General features: G+C 42.0%; 1 protein-coding gene across 2 annotated transcripts in view; it reads right to left on the bottom strand.

Annotated features, from left to right (window-relative positions):
• Positions 1 to 26,097, bottom strand: part of LOC140486214 (pyruvate dehydrogenase (acetyl-transferring) kinase isozyme 3, mitochondrial) — a 71,752-nt gene that overhangs the window by 17,474 nt on the left and 28,181 nt on the right. Inside the window, exons 4-9 of one of the 2 annotated variants that reach the window (XM_072585040.1) lie at positions 20,369 to 20,553; positions 16,876 to 16,965; positions 12,123 to 12,200; positions 10,830 to 10,906; positions 5,181 to 5,282; positions 3,864 to 3,974 (exon numbers count right to left, since the gene is read on the bottom strand). In XM_072585040.1, the coding sequence (XP_072441141.1) occupies positions 3,864 to 3,974; positions 5,181 to 5,282; positions 10,830 to 10,906; positions 12,123 to 12,200; positions 16,876 to 16,965; positions 20,369 to 20,553 (643 nt within the window). The remainder of the gene's footprint in view (positions 1 to 3,863; positions 3,975 to 5,180; positions 5,283 to 10,829; positions 10,907 to 12,122; positions 12,201 to 16,875; positions 16,966 to 20,368; positions 20,554 to 26,097) is intronic. The other variant, XM_072585041.1, reaches the window with a different exon arrangement.

The following is a 26,097-nucleotide window of genomic DNA, read 5'->3' on the forward strand; positions in this document are numbered from 1 at the left end:
CCTGCACTGACCTCACCATGTGCTTCCTTTGTCTGTACCTCTCCCTTTTAAAATTGCTGTTGTTTTGATTTTGTTTTCTCCAAAGTTCTAAAACAATGCAGCAGCATATAAAACAGTAATCGCTCCTGGAATTCGAGGAAATCACCTCCAACACCTAAAAAAAAACCTCAAACAAGGAGCAGCTGTTACAGCCAGAAATTTTTCCCATCCTCCATCTTGGATTATCCAGAATCTAGGGCCGATGGAAAATTCTGGACATTAGGGTGGCTTATAAGAGAGATTTACAGAGAAATCCATGGTCTCTATCTTGATCACATTTGCTGTTTCATGTATGGATCTGAACATCGCATCATACCAAGGTTTACAACACTTTAATACTGCTTGTTAGAAATAGCTGCACATGCATTGTAGACTGTATTATTTCTAACTTGCATCATAATAAAGGAATATTGTTTGTTTCAAACCATGGAATCCTGTCATTATGTTTTCTTTTTCTATGACTAATAAATTTCTCCTTCTAACTCCAGGACTTATACCTGGGGCATGTTGAAAATTGCAATTAAAGTCACAACTTGAAATTTTTCAGGTAACCCGAAAATATATTTGGTACCTAACTGGCTGCCAATCAAAGAAAACAGGATGAAAAAGATAGCATTCATTTTTCTTAATTTTGTCAGTCAGTCATTTAGAATAGCACCAAGGACCATTCCAAACATCAATTTGCAATTCATCCCGAAAAACTACTGACAACAGGCACAGAATTTCCACTGGCCAGATAGTTGTTATGCCAGCACAGACAGGAGCTGCACCTATGGACTACTGGGGACCCAGTAGTGCATTTCAAAGGAATTGCCGGGGACAGAGAATTTTCAACCAAGCAATTCCTTTACAGCTGGAACCCTCAGAAAACATCCATTTATAACGGACACTTTAGAAAGATCAAAGTAGAAAAACAATTACTCATGAAAAATTGGATTATTACATACATAATTTAACTATTAAGTAACAGTAAACTGATCACAAACTTGTCTTACTCATGCCCAACTATACTCCTAGACTGTAACCTAGCCACCCCTTTCCCAGAGGAAGGAGAACGGAGGCAGAGAGATCTACAACCAGGCTTTTTTGTCACTAAACTGATGGAAAGCTGAAAATATTGATGTCTTGACAGTCATCTATAATGGTTATGTTAAACATTCGAATGAATAGCTAATCTTTAAGAAAAACCTTCAAAACCTTTTCTCCCCACTGTAACCCAATTTAGACACAAAATTGCATTCATCCAGAGGGAATGGGTAGGGAAGATTTGCAATTCTACATGCATTTCCTATACATCAAATTGTACCAGGGAAGGCAGAACACAACCTTCAAAGCACACCGAGTTCAAGAATTGTGAGGTGGAAACATCCAATTCCCAGGAAAAAGAAGGGTGTTTTTTAGAAACAAGATTTCCAATAGGTCACTCACGACAGTTCTGGGGTAACCAAAGAGCTGACTGAAAGTTTGCTGAAAGGCAAAAAGTATACAACCCACCACAGTGGAGCCAACCTCTCCCAAGCAGGACCCAACCTGACCTCCACACCCAATGGACCAAACATTTACACCACTCACAAGTGACTCACCATTGTCCAGGTCAACTCCCCACCAGCAGACACAACTAATGAAATTACCACTCCTTTAAATTTTAGACAGTAGATCATTGAAGTGACTTGATGGAATAATTCAGAGGGTGCAACATCTACCTATAAAATATATCACTTGCATTGAAGGAGGCCTTGTTTGAGGAGCATATTGAAGTGGGAGATGGCGCGGGGCAGGGTGACACTAGGCACACGGACACAAAAGATGGCTGCTGAGCCATAAGTTGGCCACTTGACACACAAGATAACTGCTGGACCACAATATGGAGAGAGACAGCAGAGCAAACAGACACTGCCTGGGGCCACCAGAATGCCAGCACAATGCACTCACAACTTAGTTGATTAGTTTAAGGCGTGTGTGGGACAGAATACACACAAGTAGTGTATAGTGCCAGCCAAAGTATCTGGGTCCAGCCAACACCTTTGACAGAAATGCTAACAGTTTGATACAAGCACATTGTATTGAGTTAATAGCCAGGGTTGTCATGGATAAGATCCTGCAACCTATTGTGAAGAATAAGATTTCTCAATTTTTAGAAGTGTACAGTAAAATAGGGCAAAGTCAGCATGGTTTCATCAACAGGAGTTCATGTCTGACAAATCTGCTAGAATTCTTTGAGGAAATGATGAGCAGGTTAGACCAAAGACAGCCAATGGATATTACCTACCTGGACTGACAAGGTGTGGCACAGACAGCTACTGAGTGAGATAAGGGCCCATGGTGTCAGAGGCAAGGTGCTAGCTTGGCTAGGAGATTGGTTGTCTGGCAGAAAGCAAAGAGTGTACATATAAGGGTCCTTTTCAGGGTGGCATCTGGTGACAAGTGGCGTTCCACAGGGGTCAGTGTTGGGACCACAACTTTTCACTTCATACATTAATGATCTAGATGAAGGAACTGAGTGAATTCTGGCTAACTTTGCAAATAACACAAAGATAGGCAAAAGGGACAGACAGCATTTAGGTGGTGGGGAGGTTGCAGAAGGATTTGGACAGATTAGGAGAGTTGGCAAAGTAGCAGCAGATGGAGTACAACTTGGGAAAGTGTGAGGTCATGCACTTTGGTAGGGAGAATAGAGGCGTGGACTACTTTCTAAATAGGTAGAAAACATAGAAGTCTAAAGTGCAAAGAGTCTTGGGAGCTCTAGTCCAGGATTCCGTCAAGATAAACTTGCAGGATGAGTCAGCAGTTAGGAAGGCAAATGCAACGATTGTATTTATTTTGAAAGGACTTGAATATTAAAACAGGTATGTACTTCTGAGGCCCTATAAGGCTCTTGTCACCCACATTTTGAGTATTGCGTGCAATTTCTCAGGAAGAATGCACTGGCCCTGCAGCGTTCTCAGAGAAGGTTTACGAGAATGGTCCAATGAATGAAAAGTTTAACATAAAAGGAACATTTGAGGACTCTAGGTTAATACTTGGAGTTTAGCAGGAGAGAAGATCTAATTGAAACATACAGAATAGTGAATGGCCTGAACAGAGTAGATATTGGGAAGATGTTTCTTTTGGTAGGACAGACTAGGACCCAAGCCTTTGAGTACAGGAAAGACGTTTTAGAACAGAGATAAGGAGAATCTTCTTCAGCCAGAGAATGGTGAATCTATGAAATTCATTGCCACAAAGGGTTATGGAGGAGAGGTCATTGAGTATATTTAAGACTGGCGATAGTTAGATTCCTTGAGTATCAAAGGGATCAAAGGTTACAGGGAGAAAACAGAAGAATGGGGCTGATCGAATGGTGGAGCAGACTCAATGGGCTGAATGGACTAATTTCTGCTCCTATGTCTTATGGGGTTGAGTGTTTTATATTACAAAAATATCAATACTTATTTCTCCATTAACTATTTTCTTTTCTGCATTCGGGATACTGATATTTTCTATTTATGTGTGCAAGGAAATAATAGGCAAAATATAATGGAGGAAACAGTTCTGTTAGTTCCATGACAGATGATATTTCAAATACCTTTAAACACAAGAAATTAACATTCTGGCATTTTACCTGTAAATTAGCAAATATCCAAAAAGTACTATTCATGACTTGTTGCTTTGGTCCTATTCCCAAAATAATTACAATCAACTTTGGAATACATAGAAAAAGTCATCAAGAAAAAGAATGCTAATCCATAATTTTGTGCAGTTTATGTCTTATGAATAAATACTTTCGCAGAATGTTTTAATACTACAGTTCTTTGTTGTCAGTGGATAATACAATATGCACTTACCAAAGGGGCAGCCTGTGATGGGTGTAAGCTGGGACTAGGTGCAGTTGAATACATATAATTAAACAGACGGTCAATCTTCCGAAGAGGAACACCACCGCCTTTATCAGAGATCTACACAAGTTACAAGTTACAAGATAAATTATTAAAGGGAAAGCTAAAAAACAGCTACCTTCCCCAATAGATTCTATGTATACCATGAAATGTTGAAGAAAAATTGACCATTTCTTGTATATAATCTAACTTTATTATTCAATTGAATTTCCAACTGTGAAGGTTAAGAATAGTTTTTCCACTAGAAAATTATCTTTTCAAGTGGACTTAAAGGTGCATCCAAGAAAATTTCACAAAACTGTACCCTCAAGACAATTGCAAGAAACTACAGATGTTTGAAATGTGAGACAAGAAAAGAAAAATGTTGGAAAATCTCAACAGGTAACTCTGCATCTGCACAGCGAGAAAATAGTTCACATTACAGATTCAGATTTTAGTGTGAAAGAAATTAAACTGACGGAGATACATCAATGGTTACTCTCAGGGGATGTATCAAGAATTAATAACAAAATACAGTTACTGAGCAAACTGTATGTTTACAATTCACTAGTTTTATTTTAGCTCTACCCACTACTCTTTGAAATAGTAAACCATTTGAAAAGCAAAATTTATTCACAAACAGGACTGAAAAATTTACACTTGAAGGCAGAACCACAATTAGCCATATATATGACTAACAGTGCAAATTAATTAGAATTGCTTCACACCTTTTCCATTCTCTCCAGTCTATCACATGTCATCATAAAATAAAAGAAAACTACAAAGAAAATGCACGATTCTGGAAATGCTGCTTTTGGATTTTTGGAATGCACTGGCAGCAATCAAATCGAAGGCAATGATAAATTTTCTGCATTAAATGGGATTATCATTTGCACAAGTTTACATAAATCAAGGTGACACACTTCAATTACCAGAGCCCAGATAAGACTGATCTCTTTAAATTATAATCTCCCCAAAACTGTCAACTTTAAAACTTGCTGAACAATTAACAACAAATCTGCACTGAAATGTAAACTGACAGTCAAAGTGCAGAATGTTGCATCAGTTCACTTTGACTATAAGAATGCCTCGGTAATCTAGACTTGCTGTCAAGTTAGTATTATCTTCAAAGTAGTGCTCAATAAAGATAAATAACCCTTTAGCACTTTCCATCAATGTGGCATCACTTTTTAGTTAAGCATACTTTTTTCAGAAAATTAAGAACAAATGCAGCTATATATTCAACATAATATAGAAAACAAAAAGTTTGAAAATTGCTGTACTTGCCTTAATAGACAAATCTTCCTTTCCCAATGTCACCAAAGTTTTGATAGGCGGGTAACCTTCTTTTCTGCCTTCATGAAGTTCCACAGTAGCTCGCATTGAATTCTGTGGTAAATAGAAATCCTATACATTAATCTGATATTGTCAAGGATAAATTAATTGATCCTGCATTTTCAGGAAGTCTAAATGGTGTGCAAGCTGCAGAGGAGGACTTAATTCGTCAGGTTTTTCTAATTTACTTTTTCATTGAATTGCTTTGAAGGCCAGAGTTGCATTTGGCATTTCCAAAGAATGGTCAGTGGACTTGAAACATCAACTCTTTTTCTCTTTCCACAGATGCTGCCAGACTGGAGTTTCTCAGTAATGTGCTTCTTTCAGATCTCCAGCATTCATAGATCTTGGTTTTATATGATTACTTTAAAAACACAACTATGAAGTGCAAAGTATATTCACAAGTTAAAAAATAGATACTGAGATGGGAGATAATAAAAATGCCAATAAGCAAAATAATGAACTTATTTCCCACAAAACTGTAAATAATTCATCAGTCTGTATTAGCCACATTTGCATTATGTTGAGTTATTCATGACCTGCCTGGCAGGATTGAACAGTAGAAGCCCCCATCAAGATGTAAAAACACGTAGGTGAGAAGCGTTGTTACTCTGCAGCAAACTGAATGGGGAAACTTTTGCCAGTCTCAAAACAAGAACAGTTTCTGGATGTAGGTTTGCTCACCGAGCTGAAAAGGTTCATTTCCTGATGTTTCAATACCTTACTAAGTAAATCTTCGGTGGACTTTATGCAAAGCAATGCTGAAACTTACTGCTTTCTATTTATATGTTTGGGTTTCTTTGGGTTGGTGATGTCATTTCCTTTGGTGAAGTCACTTCCTGTTCCTTTTCTCAGGGGTGGTAGATGGGGTCTAACTTGATGTGTTTGTTGATAGAGTTCTGGTTGGAATGCCATGCAGATATCAACACCTACCAACAAGTGGCAATAGACCTGACCCCACAACTAGAGAACCGAATCACAGCCTTACTCAAAAAACTTCAGAAATCTGGACAAATAAGACAGACTTCCAAAAAATGAAACCAGATGGATCCAACACACCACGCTTCTACGGATTACCCAAAATTCACAAACCAGGAGCCCCCCTCAGACCTATAGTCTCACTACCGAGAACACCAACTTACAGATTGGCCAAGGTTTTACATGAAAGACTAAACAATTTAGTAGAAGGCTCACACTACTCCACCCAAGAATTCCCGAAGACCATTAAAGACACTAAGATAGAAGATGATGAAATAAGGATCTCCTTTGATGTAACAGCCCAGTTTACCCCAATCAACATTAACCTGGCCAAGGAAACACTGACTACACTATTAGAAGACCCAAAGACACAGACACAAAACACCATTAACTTCATCAACAAGGAGAATATCATCAAGCAAGTGGACCAATGCCTTACCACCCACTTGACCTTCAACAACAAAACTTACAGACAAACCAATGGAACCCCATGGGATCTCAGATACCAGGGTTCTTAGCAAAGGCAGTAATGCAGAGACTTGAGCAACCATCCAACCCAAACTCTGGGTCCACTAAGTGGATGACAACTTTGTCATCACTAAACAAAACAAGTTTGAGGAAACCTTCAAGACCATCAATAATACCCTTACTGGCATAAAATTCAGTAAAAAGAGGAGGAAAACAACAAACTGCCATTCCTAGATGTCACAGTAGAATGAACAGCCAATGGGAAACTTCAAACCAGTGTCTACAGAAAAACAACAGATACAGACCAAATATTGAACTACAGAAGCAATCATCCCAATACCCACAAACAAAGCTGCATCAGAACATTATTTCAACAAGCCAACACACACTGCAGCACAAAGGAACGAAGCAGAGCAGAAGAAAATCACCTATACCGTGTCCAAAAAGAATGGGTATCCAATGAACACAGTCCGCCGATTTCTCAACAACAAACCCAAACAAGCAGACAAAACATGTCCAGAAACCCTAGCCACTCTCCCCTACATCAAAGACATCTCGGAAATGACTGCCAGACTACTCAGACCCCTTGGCATCATGGTAGCCCACAAACCCACCAACACACTAAAACAGCAGCTAATGAACTTGAAAGACCCTATAGAGACAATGAGCAAAACTAACGTCATTTACAAAATACCATGCAAGGACTGTAACAAACAATACATTGGACAAACAAGCAGAAAACTAGCCACCAGGATACATGAACACCAACAGGATACATGCCACAAAAAGACATGACCCTCTCTCACTAGTATCCTCACATATGGATGACAAAGGACACCACTTCGACTGGGACAATACATCCATCAGAGGACAAGCCAAACCAAAGACATGCATGAGAATTCCTAGACGCATGACATTCCAACCGGAACTCTATCAACAAACACAGAGTTAGACCCCATCTGCCACCTCCTGAGAAAAGGAACAGGAAGTGACTTCACCACAGGAAATAACATCACCAACCCAAAGAAACCTAAACATATAAATATGCAAAGCAATGCTGAAAATTCCTGCTTTCTAAAGTCCCCTGAAGATGTTACCTGATAAGGTAATGAAACGTCTGGAAGTGAACCTTTCAGCTCTGAGCAAACCTACATCCAAAACCTCAACCTGAACTACAAATCTTCTCAAAACTCACTAAGAACAGTTTCTGGTAGGAAATACTTCATTTCAGAGTATCTGAGAATAGACCTTAAAATGTTAGCCATTCAAGTGACCAAAACCTGAGGAACTAATGTGATCAAACCAGTCAAAACTAAATCAATTAAGCTAAGCAGGATGACTTACTGATGCAGGGAAACAGCAATTTCATTCCACAAAGACAAGTTTTACATTACTTAGTGTGGAAACAGGCCCTTTGGCCCAACAAGTACATTTACTTGCTTCAAAATAAAGCGATGTTTCAACTCAAAACAAGCTTGGACTTGTCAGGTATTTCCTTGATATGTTTCCAGAAGTTTGGAGCAATACATATGGACATTTACAACTCATAACACAAAGCAGGTATGCAATTTTTATACCTAGCTTGCTCTATCATACAAGTAGATATTGATCAAAATGTGCCTACTCTTGCAAAAAGGGAAATGGCATAATTTACCAAAGTGATGAATGTCAATGAAGAGGAGAAAGTAATGTCTATGAGGCATGTTTAAAACAGATACAAACGTAATTTCTAGAATGCATACACAAAATGAACAGTTGAGCCATGGTACCAGAATGAATTGGTTAACCATTAAAGGTTGTTGCAAGTCAAACAACATCAACAATTTGTATTTAATAGAAGAGGACATCTCAGTGCTCACAGGAACCTTAAACAAAATTCAGCATGAAACATTATAAAAGGTGATTTTAGCGCACATGTCAGCAGCCTGACTAAACAGGTAGGTTTTAAGGATGTCTTAAAGGTGAGAAGTGAAGTACGGAAATTGAGATATTAGAGCTTAGGTTATTCACAGCTGAAGGCATAGCCACCAATAGTAGGGCAACTAAAATTAGACAAGCTCAAGTATTGGAGGAAGCATGCCCAGTGGAGATGACAGGTTAGGGTCAGGTGAATTAGAGTCATGAAGTCATACAGCACAGAAAAACTCTTCAGTCCAAGTTGACCAGACACCCCAATCTGACCTCGTCTCATTTGCCAGCATCTACCCTTTCCCTTCTAAATCTTTCAAATTCATATACCCAGATGTCTTTTAAATGCTGTAGCTCCTCTGGCAGCTCATTCCATACACACCACCACCCTCATGAGTTGTGCAACAACTTGTAAGCAAAGACTGAGAAATTTAAAGTAGAGATGTTGCTCAACTGGTGGACAATGTAGATCAAGCAGCTCAATTCAGTTGTTGTGCATGGCATGTTTCATCAGTGCCTGGCTCCTTTAAACTTTATTTGTGTATTCATGCATGCGTATTAATGATCATTGAATGAGGCATGCAGGTTTTCGTCCAGGGTGCTGCACAGATAAATAGAGTTCTGTGGAAACTTTGGCAAACAAGATTTTGGAGCAAGTTGGAGCATAGGTAATTTTGGATTCTGCAAGGTCAAATTGATTTGAAAAGTGGAAGGCTGGTGTGAAGTAAGGGTAGAATTAGATGGGTGATGTTATGGAGGGTGAAAATAAGCTGCTCGAGTAAGTAAATGAAGCCACTTAAATATAGTCAACTACTCTCACTGATTTAAATCTGTTTAAGTGTACAGTCAGATAAGGGAAAAATTGCTATTGCCCTTGCAGCTGTCCAGCTACCATCACCCACCATCAGCCGATCCTCACCCAATTATCGAATTTGCCTTCATGGGTGCCTCACTGCCCGAGGCCTGCTAACATCCCCACTGCCACCCAATGTCAGCCCTGCCAGAAGCTTCTGGATCAGACTCACTGGATTTGAGCCTCAGAATTCCCCCACTGGCCAAACACCACCACTGCCTGACACCTTTGAAGAAGGGCCACCTCCACCTCCACCTCCACCTCCCTTCCTAAATGAACCACCCATTACCACAGACAAACAGCACTCAGGGAGAAGTGTGCTGGTCAGTGCTGTTGCTCCTTTGTGGCGGAGGGCTTGAGCATTCAAGTCCCAGCTCAAGATTGCTCATGCACAACAGCTCAGTGCACATGCTCAGAGACATTGAACAGTCTCCATGGAGGAATCCAGGATAAATGGCAGGTCAGGAAGTCTTGGACATTAAATCAAATTCCAGAAGGATCCTAGGTTGTTCACCATGAATAGGTGATTGATTCAAAAGCAGAAAACTGGAAGTCATTCATACAGGCTCCAAAAAGATGTGATCAGTGTATGTCTAAAATAGAGAAAAGCTAAGAAACAGTGCAAGTTGAAAGAGAGTTGACTGATCACTAAAATCACTCAAAATAGTTTTGTATGTCTGGCATATAGAAAATTCAAGAATGGTTTGATTGTAAGTTTCAGACATTTAGAAAAATTGATACAGTGTCTAAAGAGAACTGTTCTACTGGTTGGGAGACTAGGCTAAGGGTGTGTAACTGCAAAATCAAGCATAGGTCATTCAGGAGGAAAGTTATATAACATAATACAGAAAATATAATACAAATAAATAATAAAATTTAATGAAGAACCTCACCATCACTTTTGAGGTAATTGGGGATAGGTAGCAAAAACTGGCTTTGTGGGTAATGTCTACTTCCTGAAGGATAAAAGCTAAATACAAAAGTAAAAATGTGAAGCTTTCCCCCAGCAATAATTTAATTTATACTGTAGCATAATTTAGAATTGTAAATTGGAGAAGGGCTTTTCCTAACCTTAGCACAGATAAGTAATGACATTGTTGGAGGGTGGAATGCATTTGTTGGGTTAAATGACCTATACTTGTTCCGAGAAGTGGTGTAGAAATTTAAGGAAACAGCACATTTCAAGTGCACAAATTTGTTACACAAGTTTGCAGTACCTGCATCTTTTAAAAAAAAACTCTACATATTAATAACAAATTTAAAAGTTGGTGCTTAATGTTCATAAACATTCATCCAGGAAGACAGATAGCACCATAACAATGGAACACCTTAATGTGAAAGTACAAGAATACTTTCCTCACTATTATACTGGTGAACAAAAATTGCTGACTTACTTTAAAAAGTTCAAACAACATGTGGAAGAGATGAGAGGGTACATACACCACTTGGATTGGTTTCACAGATGTTTTAGCTAAAATAAATACACAAGTTCATTAATTAGTTATACTCTTCTTTTGCATAATTCTTCAGTCAGAAAGTATTCCAAACATGGAAATTTCCAATTTTGATTTGATGACAAATTCAACGACCATTCATTCAAACTTAATCAAGCTAATGAGCAAACATAATATATTTTGATTTTCTGGGAAGATGGCTAATTAAAGCATCAAAATAAATATTGTGGAGAAGCCCAGGAGTTTGTTTGCGTGTCATTTCAATAATTAGAGAAGCACTAACAAACAAGTTCAATATGTTTGCAATGAACAGAGGAAAAACAATAAGCCCATTGATTCAATGCACTCTTTGGAAAACATTTTTAACCAACCAGTCTAGACATATTAATGACACATGACAGCAGCAGGTGGAACTTGAACCTGGCCTTTTTGGCCTGGAAGTAGGGACACTATCATTGTGTCACAAGAGCCCAGGTTTTGAAAGGATAATACAGGCCAGTGTGGAGCAAAGGCATCATTTAGTATCATCCTTATCAGCTTAGTGAACACAGATGGTTGACAAATGCTATCATTCGGGTCATTGTTAGTTCGCAAAATATTTGGTTAACTAGCACATCCAAGGATCAATCAATACATCCAAAGTAACCCAACAATCAGTTGGCTAGCACAGCAGATAACTCATCAACATTAGTCCACTGAAAGCAATTGAGATGTGATAAATTCATATTCCAAGTTGAATTAGAATCATTGAATCCCTACAATGCAGAGAAAGACCATTTGGCACATAGAGTCTGCACTAACCCTCCGAAGTGCATCCCACCCAGATCCAGCTGTCCACCTTAAATTATAACCCTACATTTACCATGGCTATCCACCTAGCCTGCACATCCTTGGATACTATGGAGCAATTCAGCACGGCCAATCCACCTAACCTGCACATCTTAGGACTGTGGGGGGAAACCGGAGCAACTGGCAGAAACCTATGCAGACATGGGGAGAACACGCAAATTCCATATAGTAACTCAAGGCTGGAATCGAACTTGGATCCCAGGCACTGTCAGGCAGCATTGCTCAGCAAGGAGCCACCATACCACTCAATGACAAGGAATGACAAATTTTGTTTTTGTTATTATTATTCATTAAATAGTCAATACATTTAAACGTAATTACTTCAATTGATTTTTTTTAAACAAATCAATTCTAAACTAGAGAAAACTTGTAAATATTTTTTACCATTGAACTCATCAATCTCCAGCTCTGGAGATCCCATATAGTATTGCTCACATAACATCTTTGCAGTCTCATATGCATCTGTGTTAAAAAAAAATTGAAGACCATAAGCGTACATAGCATAAAGCACATGTAAAATGCAAGCCAAGAACATCAGCTCAGTCTGGGAATAGAACTTTACTTGGTCACTAATGCAAAACCAAAGTACAACCGATGACAGATATCTGAAATAGCAAAAACTTTCATGTTGAGAACTCATGTCATCTAGTTTCTATGGGTGATAGGATGGGATAAAAACAAAATGCTGGAAATACTCAGCAGGTCTTCTAACATCTGTGGAGAGAGAAACAGAGAAACGTAAAACAATAACTGTTTCTCCCTGCAAAAATGTTGTCAGACCTGCTGAGTTTCTCCAGCAATTTCTGTTTATAGCGATCCTCCCATCCACCTGATAGAAGCTAGATGCATGAATTCTCGAAGTGGAAGTCAGAGTGGATAGCTGGCAATTCCATCACTGCTAGCTCCTCCAGACCTCCATCTTGGACATGACCATTTATGTCTTAAGGCATACTCCAGGGCAGCAGCAGCACATACTCCACATCAACAGGCATAGACATTCCCAAGCCAGCCTCTCTGCAACATCATGACACATCTTGCAGGAAACTTCTGTATTTCATTGTTGCACAGTGAAATATACTGGCAATTGAAATGCTGCCGTCAGCTCACAGAATGAACCAGACTGAATCTTAAGGCTGCTGCTTGCTTTCTTAGCGTTCACTCGCTCAGCATCCCTACCTTACCTTTCAGACTTTTGCCCCACATCCAGAGTTAAAATATGCATTGCACTTCCCTTTTGGTTTGCCTTTTAGAACGACAAGGAAGCTTGTCACGATTGTCAGCAAAGATCAGTCAAGGGGTAGGACACGTGTTGGTTTAAGGTGCCATGCTATGCCAATCTCACAGCTCTACCATGTGGCAGCGTAAGTGGCAAAACACACTGCTTCAATCAAATGGCTACATCTCAAAAAGTCTTACGGGGAATAGTCCCCAATTGAGTCAAGGGAGACAGCCTTCAGTCAGAGGGTCTCAGTGAAGTAAGTCAAGGACAACCTCCAATATCATTCCAGGGGCTTAGGTGTGGTCATTCAACCACTTGGGCTGTCAGGGTCAGGATCCTCTCTTCACGGCAGGGTCGAGGAACCCAGTACTGGATTAGTGGTGCTGGAAGAGCACAGCAGTTCAGGCAGCATCCAACGAGCAGCGAAATCAACGTTTCGGGCAAAAGCTCCTGATGAAGGGCTTTTGCCCGAAATGTTGATTTCGCTGCTCGTTGGATGCTGCCTGAACTGCTGTGCTCTTCCAGCACCACTAATCCAGTATTTGATTTTCAGCATCTGCAGTCATTGTTTTTACCTCGAGGAACCCAGTGTCAGGCAGCCCACCATCTGACTTTTTCTGCTCTATTATGAGCTGTTTTCTGCTGTAATGAGAGAAAGGGAAGGACAGAGTGAGATGAAAGTGAGTGGCACAGCTGTTAGTGCCAGGACAGATAAGGGAAAGGTGGTGAAGTGTCTCTAGTGAGTGAATAAATAGTACAGAGGCTATACAGAGTTTGTGGTAAAGGGGCATCAGTTGACTAAGAGCAAGTGAGGGAAGATGTTGCATGCAATATCAAGAACACAAGCCTTACTGGGATGTGTGTGCAATAGCAGAGCCAGAGTGAGAGAGAGATAGCAGAGGGTAGATGGCATCATCTAAAATGAGAGGTGATGCATTTTGGGAAAGCAAATCTTAGCAGGTCAATTACACTGAATGGTAAGGTCCGAGGGAGTGTTGCTGAACAAAGAGACCTTGGAGTACAGGTTCATAGCTCCTTGAAAGTGGAGTCGCAGGTAGTAAGATAGTGAAGACAACGTTTGGTATGCTTTCCTTCATTGGTCAGAGTATTGAGTACAGGAGTTGGGAGGTCATGTTGCGGCTGTACAGGACATTGGTAGGCCACTGTTGGAATATTGCCTGCAATTCTGTTCTCCTTCCTATCGGAAAGATGTTGTGAAACGTGAAAGGGTTCAGAAAAGATTTACAAGGATGTTGCCAGGGTTGGAGAAGTTGAACTGTAGGGAGAGGCTGAACAGGCTGGGGCTGTTTTCCATGGAGTGTCGGAGGCTGAGGGGTGACTTTAGTGGTTCAGTGGTTAGCACTACTACCTCACAGCTTCAGGGTCCCAGGTTCAATTCTAGCCTCGGGCGACTGTCTGTGTGGAGTTTGCACATTCTTCCCATGTCTGCTTGGGTTTCCTCCGGGTGCTCCGGTTTCCTCCCACAGTCCAAAGATGTGCAGGTCGGGTGAATTGGCCACGCTGAATTGCCCAAGGTGCTAGGTGCATTAGACAGGAGGGAAATGGGTCTGGATGGGTTACTCTTTGGAGGGTTAATGTGGACTGATTGGGCCAAAGGGCCTGTTTCCACACTGTTGGTAATCTAATCTAATCTAAAATTATGAGGGGCATGGATAGGATAAATAGACAAAGTCTTTTCCCTGGGGTCAGGGAGTCCAGAACTAGAAGCCATAGGTTGAGGGTGAGGGGAAAGATATAAAAGAGACCTAAGGGGCAACTTTTTCACAGAGAGGGTGGTATGTGTACGGAATGAGCTGCCAGACGAAGTGGCAGAGGCTGGTACAATTGCAACATTTAAAAGGCATTTGGATGGGTAGATGAATAGGAAGGGTTTGGAGGGATATGGGCTGGTAGGTGGGACTAGATTGGGTAGGGATATCTGGTCGGCGTGGACGGGTTTAACCGAAGGGTCTGTTTCCATGCTGTACATCTCTATGACTCTATCTACCATGATAGAGCAAATGTAATTGACCTTTCTGCTACATTGCTGAGCATTTCTTCAGAAGGCTGAATCCACACTGATCCAAATGGCAATCTCAGACCAGGCTGGTAGGGTCTGGTGTCATGGTCTGATAAGCCAGACTTGTAGGTAGGGGACACCTGCCTCTGTACCACAGTATCCAGCCGGACATCCAAGTCCCTGACAACAAATAAATTTTCCTTTATCCGCCATGCAGGACAGCTCTGGACTAACAGTGCTTGATCAGATCCACAACAATCTTTTTTTAAAAAGGTAGTGCCAGCACCAGGGATTGTGGGATATCTCAGCAGTAATGAGTATTTCTGGCTATGACAAATGGGACAGCTGGGCTAGCAATGGACAAAAGAAGTACCATAGGTACATAGTAGGTAGATAAGGAGGTAAGTTTGGGATGACTGCCTGAGAAAGCTTGTAGACAGAGAGACAAGACAAAAATGACACTTTGCCAAAATAGGTTAAGATTTCGTCCAAGGTTTCAGTTCTCATGAAAAGCAATCAACTTTAAAAAAACATTAACTCTCTTTGTCCCTTGACAGACACCTAGCCTATAGGACATTTTCCACATTTTTGATGTTGCTGTTGTCATGTGAGTATTCAGTTATACAAACAGCAAAAAGAAGTTCCAAGTTAAAGAACAAGCAATAACAACTCAGGTGTATTAGTTTCCAACATTTTAGCAACTAAGAAGTAAACGACAAAAATTATTTCCTAGTTGGACAAGTGCCTTACAAATACACTGGCATAATCTTTGAATTTGCACCTTTAATCTATCCCTAAATAGCTTTAGAATAATTCTAAGCCCTCTGCAGCACACTGGACAGGTTTAAAATATTTAACATATTATTTGGCTTTCAAACACAATTTTATGAAATCAAAGAATATGTAACAGGTGAGGGTACATATTCAAGATGTAACCCATAGCCACATGCAGCTTGGGAACTCAGTTCCATGAGTTTAAAGTCAACTGAAGTACTGAGAGTTGGTTAAAGTTTTCAGACATGAATTCAGTGGTGGCAAGTGATTGAAAATCATTAATTTGAAAAGGTAACTTTAAAGAGATGACACAGAGGTGAAGCACAGAGACATTTAGGGAGAAACTACCAGAAAACGTAGGGCCTGTAAAGCTCAAGTCACTTGCGCCAAAGATGTGACAACAGGGAAAGGCATTCACAAGAAGCCACTGTCAGCCAGTGAAGGATTGAGTTGGAAAAATGGCGAAGCTGAAACAAGTCAAGACATAAAGGTAAAAATCTTCGAGGAGAAAGTGAGGACTGCAGATGCTGGAGATTAGAGCTGAAAATGTGTTGCTGGAAAAGCGCAGGTCAGGTAGCATCCAAGGAACAGGAGAATCGACGTTTCGGGCATCAGCCCTTCTTCAGGAGGTAAAGGCCATAAATGGATTTATATACAAAGATGGGAATGTTAAATTAGAAATGTGGGAACCAGGAGCCAACGTAGGTAGAAAACGTGAAACAGATTTTATGCAGGATAGAAATCAGGAAGCATAGAAAATAGGGAGCAGAGATAAAGCTGAGTTTTGGATGTGATTAATGCATGGAAACCATGCTGTGCTATGTCTAAGACCAACTCCATTAGTAAAAGGCAACATACAGTTCCTTGGTCCCTTGTTTGTATACATTTCAGGCATATGCCTGAACTAGTTTTGACGTCTGTACTATTACAATAAAAGATCTATTTAAACATGCATAAGTGTAAGCCATCCAGCATATTGAACGTTTTAGTACTAAATCTAATCAATTTCAAGATAAAAGTTTATCAAATCTATATGATAAAACAGTCTGAACAAAATTTAGGTTAACACTTCGAAAGCTCTTGGTTAAGCTTCTTACAGAAATTTTCTTCATGGTGTTTCTCACCTTTAACAACATCAGCAACATTGCAGTTCGGATCTATACTTCCAATATGCTTAGGATGTGCTGGATTTGTGTCACCTCCAAAGAGCAGAGCTACCATAATAAAAAAAAAAGGAAAGTACAATCAGAAACTCTTTAATAAGAAGTTGACTGGAATTAGATAAACACACAAAATGTAAGAACAAAAATCATTAAAATGTTGAGTTATTGTATTTTCTTTAGTACTTGAAACTGCAATATTATAATAGCCCTGGTCTGCAAAAAAGGCATTTTTAAGATGGTCAAAATATTAGAATTACAAAATTGTACACTCAGATATTTAGAAACAAAATTGCTTATTCTGTTAAATATTATGGAAGTTCTCTCAGATGGTGAAAAATGAGTGCTCTATGCCTTACTAACTTTTACAGAAATTCAATAAAATTACACAATTCAATTCTACACTGGGAATTCAACTTATGTGCGACAAGATGTTCATTGTGATAAATAACCTTTGCATATGACTGTGAGATACAGTTCCAAGTCATCAATCCTCATTGATATACTATTTCTTTTGTTTAGCAGGGTATCTTAATAAGATTAAGGTTGAGACTATCCAATGCAAATTATTGACAAATTGAGAATAGTGAGTTTCCTTTCACGCAATGAGGAATATATACAGTCCCTATAAAAACACAATACTTTTTAAAATTCTCCAAGTAATTGTGAAAGCACAGGGTGTAAGACCAAGGTGTATTCTGGTTACTATAATCAATAGCACATAAAGAAATGAATCAAGTCTAATCAGGTTTAAAAAAAAATCCTTGAGCTGTAGGTAGTATAAGCAGGGCGACCATTAACCACCTATTAACACTTGAGAATATGGAGATGGCCCACTTTCTTGAACTATTTCAATGCATGTGGTGAACGTATGACCATACTCTCCAAGATATTATTCCAATATTTGGGTCATACATAAAAGTATGGAAAATTCACTAAAAGGTATACAATGGCTGCCAGTAAAGAATCAATGGGCAGTGCAGGATGGGGAGCAGAAATCCAGCAGAAAGATTAGGAAGAAAACCAATGCAAAACAAGCAAACCTAATGGAATTTACAAAATACCTTGCAAGAACTGTAACAAATACTACATTGGACAACAGGCAGAAAACTGGCAACCAGGATACATGAACATCAACTTGCCATAAAACAATATGATCCTCTCTCACTAGTATCCTTACGTACGGATGAGGAAGGACACCACTTCAACTGGGACAACACATCCATCCTATGACAAGCCAAACAGAGAAACGCACAAGAATTCCTAGAATCATGGCATTCCAACCAGAACTCTATCAACAAACACATCGACTAGCATCCCATTTAATCACCCCTGAGAAAAAGAACAGGAAATGACATTACCATAGGAAATGATGTCACCAACCCAAGGAAACCCAAAAACATAAATAGAATGTAGGCTACACCACCAGTCCTTCATCCGGAGGCTCATTGAAGATGTTACCTAGTATTGTGGTGAGATGTCTGAAACCGAACCTTCCAGCCCAGCGAGCAAACCTACATCCAAAATTATAGTTTCTAAGAATGCAGCAAAATTCTAGCAACTCTCGAAAAATATGAGTAAAAGTACTGATTCGTGGACAATGTGAACTTACACTAGGACAGAAAGACTATGACTAGATAGAATCATACAACATGGAAACAGACCCTTCGGACCAACCAGTCTGAAACAGTACGATTCAGAATGTAATTGACATTTCTCAGAAAATCTGGCTGTGTGCAATGTCACATTCACCAGGTATCAGCCTCTTTTGCTGGTAACATCTTGATGCTGACTTATGAACTCAGAATTACAGACTCAGGTCTTTTCCTCCAAAAACAGAAGTACAATCTAGACTGACATTTCAGAGCAGTACTGAGAGGAGATACAATTTTTTGGTTAGGATGTAAAACAAATTCCAGTTTTCCCTTTTAGGTATAAAATATTCAAGTATTTAAAGATGATAACTAATATTTATCTTTGTGCCTGCAACATTCATTTCTCAGTTAAGAGCACTCAAAATGTGACTATTTAGTCAGTTAGAAGGCCATTTGTGGACTTTACTGTGTGCAATTGGTTCCTTCATGTTTCCAATTGAGAAGAGTGACTACATTTTAAAGGTATTTCATTGGCTGTGAAGTGCTTTGGTACATCTAGAGGTTTGGAATGCTACTATATATATTTTTGAAAGTCCGATGACAGATTATTTAACTGAAATATTTGCTTTGTTATATCAAGCACTTGCTTTCACATTCTCTTGCATGGTTTAAAGCTCAAAGCAGTAAAGCTTCAAATTAAACAGTGCACCACTGGTAGGGATTTTTTGATTTACTAAGGCAGAAACTTGGGCTCTTTCTAAAACATCATGGCAATCACCAAAGTGTACGGCATTCATGAATCACTAATGTTATGTTAAAGCATCATAAATTTAATCTAGTGCAGTAAATGTAAACTTTGTGGAGATTCGCAGGTAGGAGAAAGAATCAGAACTTAAATTTTCAGCGCAGTTGAACAAGAAAGAGATGTATGACTGCAGAAACACAAATCTTTAAAAGCAAGCTTTTAAGTAAAAAAAATGTATAAAATGGAAACCAGAACAAGATTTATTAATCCTGCAAAGGTTTAATTGAAAGCAGAGTATGTAACACGCATTACGCAGATGACATATAAATTTAATAGATGAAAGGGCTTAGTTATCAGGATTTTAAAATACTTGGATTATGCTCAGTAGAGTTAAGAAATGTTCAATGGAAATTGTTAAAATTATTAAAGGATCTAAAAAGACTAAAAATATTATTTCTACTGTTTGGTGAATCGTAAATAAACAAACAATTTTACAGTGGAAAAAGGCTAAAAAAATTTCATCAAAATATTATTGAAATATGGTTTGCGAGCTATCACAACAGAACAAGCTTTATTTAAGAAGTTAGATAAACATGAAGATCAGTATCAAGATGAAATAGAAAAAAAAAGAGAACAAAGCTGGTAAAGCAAACATTTTAAAAATTTTTCCACTTTTAAATTTTGGTAACTTTGTGTACACAGTTGAATTCAAGAAAGCTAATTTTATTTTATTAATTAAAACACTACAAGTGTTACTGGGAATGACAGTCTTTGATCATTCACAGAATGACGGCAAATTCGGCATTCACTTTAACTGCTAATGAAAAAGAGATGGTGACCTGCCTTTCTAACAACTCGGTGGCCTGTTCAGCCATTTCAGAAAGCAGTTAGGACTCTATCGTTACTGCAATCCTTACACGGCCTTATCTACATACGACTTCAGATCCACAGCAATAAAGGTTGATTCTTAATTGCTCTCTGAAATGGTCAAGCAAGACACTCAGTTTAAGGACAATTAAGGATGGGCAACAAATGTGGGCGTAACCCAGTGATGCCCACATCCCATGAAATAAATTACAAAAAGCTTTGAACTTTATCACAAAGACAACAGACTTACTGTGTTGGTTGATAAGCATCCGAAATGAAATACGGCTGGTGTAGAAACGGTCCAGAAAGTACTGGATGTTACTACTAATAAATGGGTCAAAGCCATACTTCTCCTTATATTCAATAACTCCCTGAGCCATGGTTGGCACTACATCATTGTGTCGATTTCGGATTTTAATCAGAGATTCTAGAAAACTGAGGCAGAAAAATTAATTGGTTCAAGATAATTATACATTCAAGTCAAAAATTATCATTTTCACTGAAGCCATATAATGGAAACATGCACACAAATATGACTTAAAACTAAAAATATCAAAAATATACCAAAACATTTGTTCTACCCATTGTCTTTAGATTACTTAGTGTGGAAACAGGCCCTTTGGCCCAAGTCCATACCGACCCTCCGAAGAGCATCCCACCTAGACCCATTCCCCTACATTTACCCCTTCACCTAACACTATGGGCAATTTAGCGTGGCTAATTCATCTAACCTGCACATTTTTGGACTGTGGGAGGAAACACAGACACGGGGAGAATGTGCAAACTCCACACAGACAGTTGCCTGAGGCGGGAATTGAACCTGGGTCTCTGGCGCTGTGAGGCAGCAGTGCTAACCACTGAGCCACCGTGCCAGCAGTCTTTAACCCCCTATTATAAACTTAATTCCCTCATCACTGATTTTATTCCTGTCTTTGGTCACAGAAAACAACACCAACTTCAACATACTTTCTGATGCTAATCTGTGGGCTGATCTCCTATTTTCTCCAACATAAAATATCAATTTTATTTCAACAGGTTATCCATAGCTTCCTTAATTTCAGCCTTTGTCTTGCTGAAACCTTCATCCATACTATTCTATCCTCCAGAATTAGCAAATCCAAAATTCTAAGCTCACCTCTAAATTTGTCTATTGACAAAATATGAATGTTGCTGATAAGGCATTCCTAATTGCCCTTGACTGGTGGTGGTGGTGAATTGCCTTCTCCAAACACTGGAAGACTGGAGGACTGGGGGACGGGGGAAAGAAAGGAGGAGGAGTGGGGGTGAAAAGAGAGGAGGAGTGGGGGGGGGGGGGGGGGGGAAAGAGAGGAGTAGTGGGGAGGGAGAAAGAGAGGAGGAGTGAGGGGGGGGAAGGGAGGAGTAGTGGGGGGGGGAAGAGAGGAGGAGGAGGAGGAGTGGGAGGAGGAGGAGGAGGAGGAGTAGTGAGTAGTAAGGAGGAGGAGGAGGAGGAGGAGGAGGAGGAGGAGGAGGAGGAGGAGGAGGAGGAGTAAGGAGGAGTAAGGAGGAGTGGGAAGGAGGAGTGGGAAGGAGGAGTGAGGAGTAAGGAGGAGTGGGAAGGAGGAGGAGTGGGGAGGAGGAGGAGTGGGGAGGAGGAGGAGTGGGGAGGAGTAGGAGTGAGGAGGAGGAGGAGTGAGGAGGAGGAGGAGTGAGGAGGAGGAGGAGTAGGGTGGAGGAGGAGTAGGGTGGAGGAGGAGTAGGGTGGAGGAGGAGTAGGGTGGAGGAGGAGTAGGGTGGAGGAGGAGTAGGGTGGAGGAGGAGTAGGGTGGAGGAGGAGGAGGAGTAGGGAGTGAGGAGGAGGAAGAATGAGGAGTAAGGAGGAGTAAGGAGGAGTGAGGAGTGAGGAGGAGGAGTGGGGAGGAGGAGTAGTGAGGAGGAGGAGGGGGAGGGGTGAGGAGTGAGGAGGAGTAGGAGTGAGGAGGAGGAGTGAGGAGGAGGAGGAGTGAGGAGGAGGAGGAGGAGGAGGAGTAGGAGTGAGGAGGAGTAGGAGTGAGGAGGAGGAGGAGGAGTGAGGAGGAGTGAGGAGGAGGAGTAGGAGTGGGGAGGAGGAGGAGTAGGAGTGGGGAGGAGGAGGAGGAGGAGGAGGAGTGAGGAGGAGGAGTGAGGAGGAGGAGGAGGAGTGAGGAGGAGGATTAGTGAGGAGGAGGAGTAGGAGTGGGGAGGAGGAGTAGGAGTGGGGAGGAGGAGGAGTGAGAAGGAGGAGGAGGAGGAGGAGGAGGAGGAGGAGGAGGAGGAGGAGGAGGAGGAGGAGGAGGTGAGGAGGAGGAGGAGGAGGAGGAGGAGGAGGAGGAGGAGGAGGAGGAGGAGTGAGGAGGAGGAGTGAGGAGGAGGAGTGAGGAGGAGGAGTAGGAGTGAGGAGGAGGAGGAGTGAGGAGGAGGAGGAGTAGGGTGGAGGAGGAGTAGGGTGGAGGAGGAGTAGGGTGGAGGAGGAGTAGGGTGGAGGAGGAGTAGGGTGGAGGAGGAGTAGGGTGGAGGAGGAGTAGGGTGGAGGAGGAGTAGGGTGGAGGAGGAGTAGGGTGGAGGATGAGGAGGAGTAGGGAGTGAGGAGGAGGAAGAATGAGGAGTAAGGAGGAGTAAGGAGGAGTGAGGAGTGAGGAGGAGGAGTGGGGAGGAGGAGTAGTGAGGAGGAGGAGGGGGAGGGGTGAGGAGTGAGGAGGAGTAGGAGTGAGGAGGAGGAGTGAGGAGGAGGAGGAGTGAGGAGGAGGAGTGAGGAGGAGGAGGAGTGAGGAGGAGGAGGAGGAGGAGGAGGAGTAGGAGTGAGGAGGAGTAGGAGTGAGGAGGAGGAGGAGGAGTGAGGAGGAGGAGTAGGAGTGGGGAGGAGGAGGAGTAGGAGTGGGGAGGAGGAGGAGGAGGAGGAGGAGTGAGGAGGAGGAGTGAGGAGGAGGAGGAGGAGGAGGAGGAGGAGTGAGGAGGAGGATTAGTGAGGAGGAGGAGTAGGAGTGGGGAGGAGGAGTAGGAGTGGGGAGGAGGAGGAGTGAGAAGGAGGAGGAGGAGGAGGAGGAGGAGGAGGAGGAGGAGGAGGAGGAGGAGTGAGGAGGAGGAGGAGGAGGAGGAGGAGGAGGAGGAGGAGGAGGAGGAGGAGGAGGAGGAGGAGGAGGAGTGAGGAGGAGGAGTGAGGAGGAGGAGTGAGGAGGAGGAGTAGGAGTGAGGAGGAGGAGTGAGGAGGAGGAGTGAGGAGGAGGAGTGAGGAGGAGGAGGAGTGAGGAGGAGGAGGGGGAGGGGTGAGGAGGAGTGAGGAGGAGTAGGAGTAGGAGTGAGGAGGAGGAGGAGTGAGGAGGAAGATTAGTGAGGAGGAGGAGTAGGAGTGGGGAGGAGGAGTAGGAGTGAGGAGGAGTAGGAGTGAGGAGGAGGAGGAGGAGGAGGAGGAGGAGGAGGAGGAGGAGGAGGAGGAGGAGGAGGAGTGAGGAGGAGGAGGAGGAGGAGGAGGAGGAGGAGGAGGAGGAGGAGGAGGAGGAGTGAGGAGGAGGAGTGAGGAGGAGGAGTAGTGGGGAGGAGGAGGGGGAGGGGTGAGGAGGAGTGAGGAGGAGTAGGAGTGAGGAGGAGGAGGAGTGAGGAGGAGGAGGAGTGAGGAGGAGGAGGAGGATTAGTGAGGAGGAGGAGTAGGAGTGGGGAGGAGGAGTAGGAGTGAGGAGGAGTAGGAGTGAGGAGGAGGAGGAGGAGGAGGAGTGGGGAGGAGGAGGAGGAGGATTAGTGAGGAGGAGGATTAGTGAGGAGGAGGAGTAGGAGTGGGGAGGAGGAGGAGTGAGAAGGAGGAGGAGGAGGAGGAGGAGGAGGAGGAGGAGGAGTGAGGAGGAGGAGGAGGAGTGAGGAGGAGGAGGAGGAGGAGGAGGAGGAGGAGGAGGAGGAGGAGGAGGAGGAGGAGTGAGGAGGGGGAGGAGGAGGAGGAGGAGGAGGAGGAGGAGGAGGAGGAGGAGGAGGAGGAGGAGGAGGAGGAGGAGTGAGGAGGAGGAGGAGGAGGAGTGAGGAGGAGGAGAGGAGAGGAGTTGAGTTGGGGGGGGTGGGGGGGGGGGGGGCGAAATTTATAGCAAAAACGTTTGCAGTGTGATGTATGACCATGTTGGTTTCAGTTCTTTCGTATGTAAATCGTAAAACCTTTTCTGTAAATCCATTTTTTACATTAAAATCAGTCTGACCATTGTGGCACAGACGGCCTCACAGGAAGTTAACACCTTCAATATCTTATCTGGGCTGACATGACACCAATTCTTAAAGTACACTTGAGAACATAACTTTTAAAAAAGGCTTTGTGATTTACTTATGAAAGAACTGAAACCAACATGGTCATTCTAAAAGATGATTCTCCATAATCACCTGATGAAGAAGCAGCGGTCTGAAAGTTAGTGCTTTCAAATAAACCTGTTGGACTGTAACCTGGTGTTGTGTGATTTTTAACTTTGTACACCCCAGTCCAACATCAGCATCTGCAAATCATGTTTAGCATGAATGTAGTCTTATGGTATTGCCCTTGTGGCAAGCTCTATTTTTTTTAAATCAAGGTTGGGCACATGACTTGATGGTAATAATGGAGTGAGGGATGTGTCGGGACGTTGAGATGCATGATTATGATTGAATACAATTCTGTTGATGGCCACAGCCTCTCTCGAATGCAAAACTGGTTCTGACAGCAGATGTGCTCCAAGACTAGCTCTGTGATGGTCATTGAAGTCCCACATCCATAATACATTCTGTCACTCCAGCCAAGCTGTTCCAGAACAGTTTAAATGCTGGCATCTATCCAACAGTGGAAAATTCCCCAGTTACATCCTGTACACAATAAGGTCAAATCCAACCTGGCCAATTATCATCTCATCAGTCCACTTTCGATCATAAGTAAAGCGAAGGAAGGTGTCATCAACAGTGATATCAAGCAGCACCTGCTCAGCAATAACCTGCTCACTGATACCCAGTTTAGATTCCACCGGGGCCCTCAGCTACTGACCTCATTACAACCTTGGTTCAAACATGGACAAAGTGCTGAATTCCAGAGGTGAGGGGAGATTGACCACCTTTGACATCAAGGCTGCATTCAACCGAGCATGGCATCAAGGAGCCCTGGCAAAACTGGAATCAATGGGTATGAGGGGGCAAACTCTCTGCCAGTTGGAGTCATACTTGATACATAGGAAGATGGTCGTGGTTGTTGGAGGTCAGTCATCTCAGCTCCAGGACATCTCTGGAGGAGTTCCTCAGGTTAGTGTCAGAGGCCCAACCATCGTCAGCTGCTGCATCAATAACCTTCCCACCATTATAAGGTCAGATGTGGGGATGCTTGCCGATGATTGCACAATGTTCAGCACTATTTGTGACTCCTCAGGTAAAGAAGCAGTCCATTTTCAAATGCAACAGGATCTGCACATTATCCAGGCTTGGGGTGACAAGTGACAGGCTATGACCAACACCAATACGAGAGAATCTAACCATTGCCCCATGACATTCAATGGTATTAGCATCACTGAACTCCAACGACAAACATCCTGGGGGTTATCATTGACCAGAAAATCAACTGGATTCATCACATAAATGATGGCTTCAACAGCAGGTTAGAGGCTAGGAATACTGCAGCAAGTAATTCATCTCCTGACTCCAAAGCCTGTTCACCATTCACAAAGCAAAAACGAAGTGTGTGATGGAATACTCCCCATTTGCCTGGATGAGTGCAGCTCCAACAGAACTTAAGAAGCTTGACACCATCCAGGATAAAGCAGCCCACTTAACTGGCACCACATCCACTCCCTCAACCCCAATGCTCAGTCGCAGCAGTGTGTACTATCTGCAAAAGGAATGGCAGAAATTCACCCATGATCCTCAGACATTACCTTCCAAACCCATGAGCACTTCCATCTAGAAGGAAGAGGGCAGCAGATATATGGGAACATCACCACTTTCAAGAACCCCTCCAAGCCTCACCATACTGACTTGGAAATATTTTGCCACTCCTTCACTGTCGCTCATTCAGAATCC

The sequence above is a fragment of the Chiloscyllium punctatum genome, chromosome 15 (genome assembly GCF_047496795.1).
Source record: "Chiloscyllium punctatum isolate Juve2018m chromosome 15, sChiPun1.3, whole genome shotgun sequence".
In the NCBI taxonomy this organism is placed as follows: domain Eukaryota; kingdom Metazoa; phylum Chordata; class Chondrichthyes; order Orectolobiformes; family Hemiscylliidae; genus Chiloscyllium; species Chiloscyllium punctatum.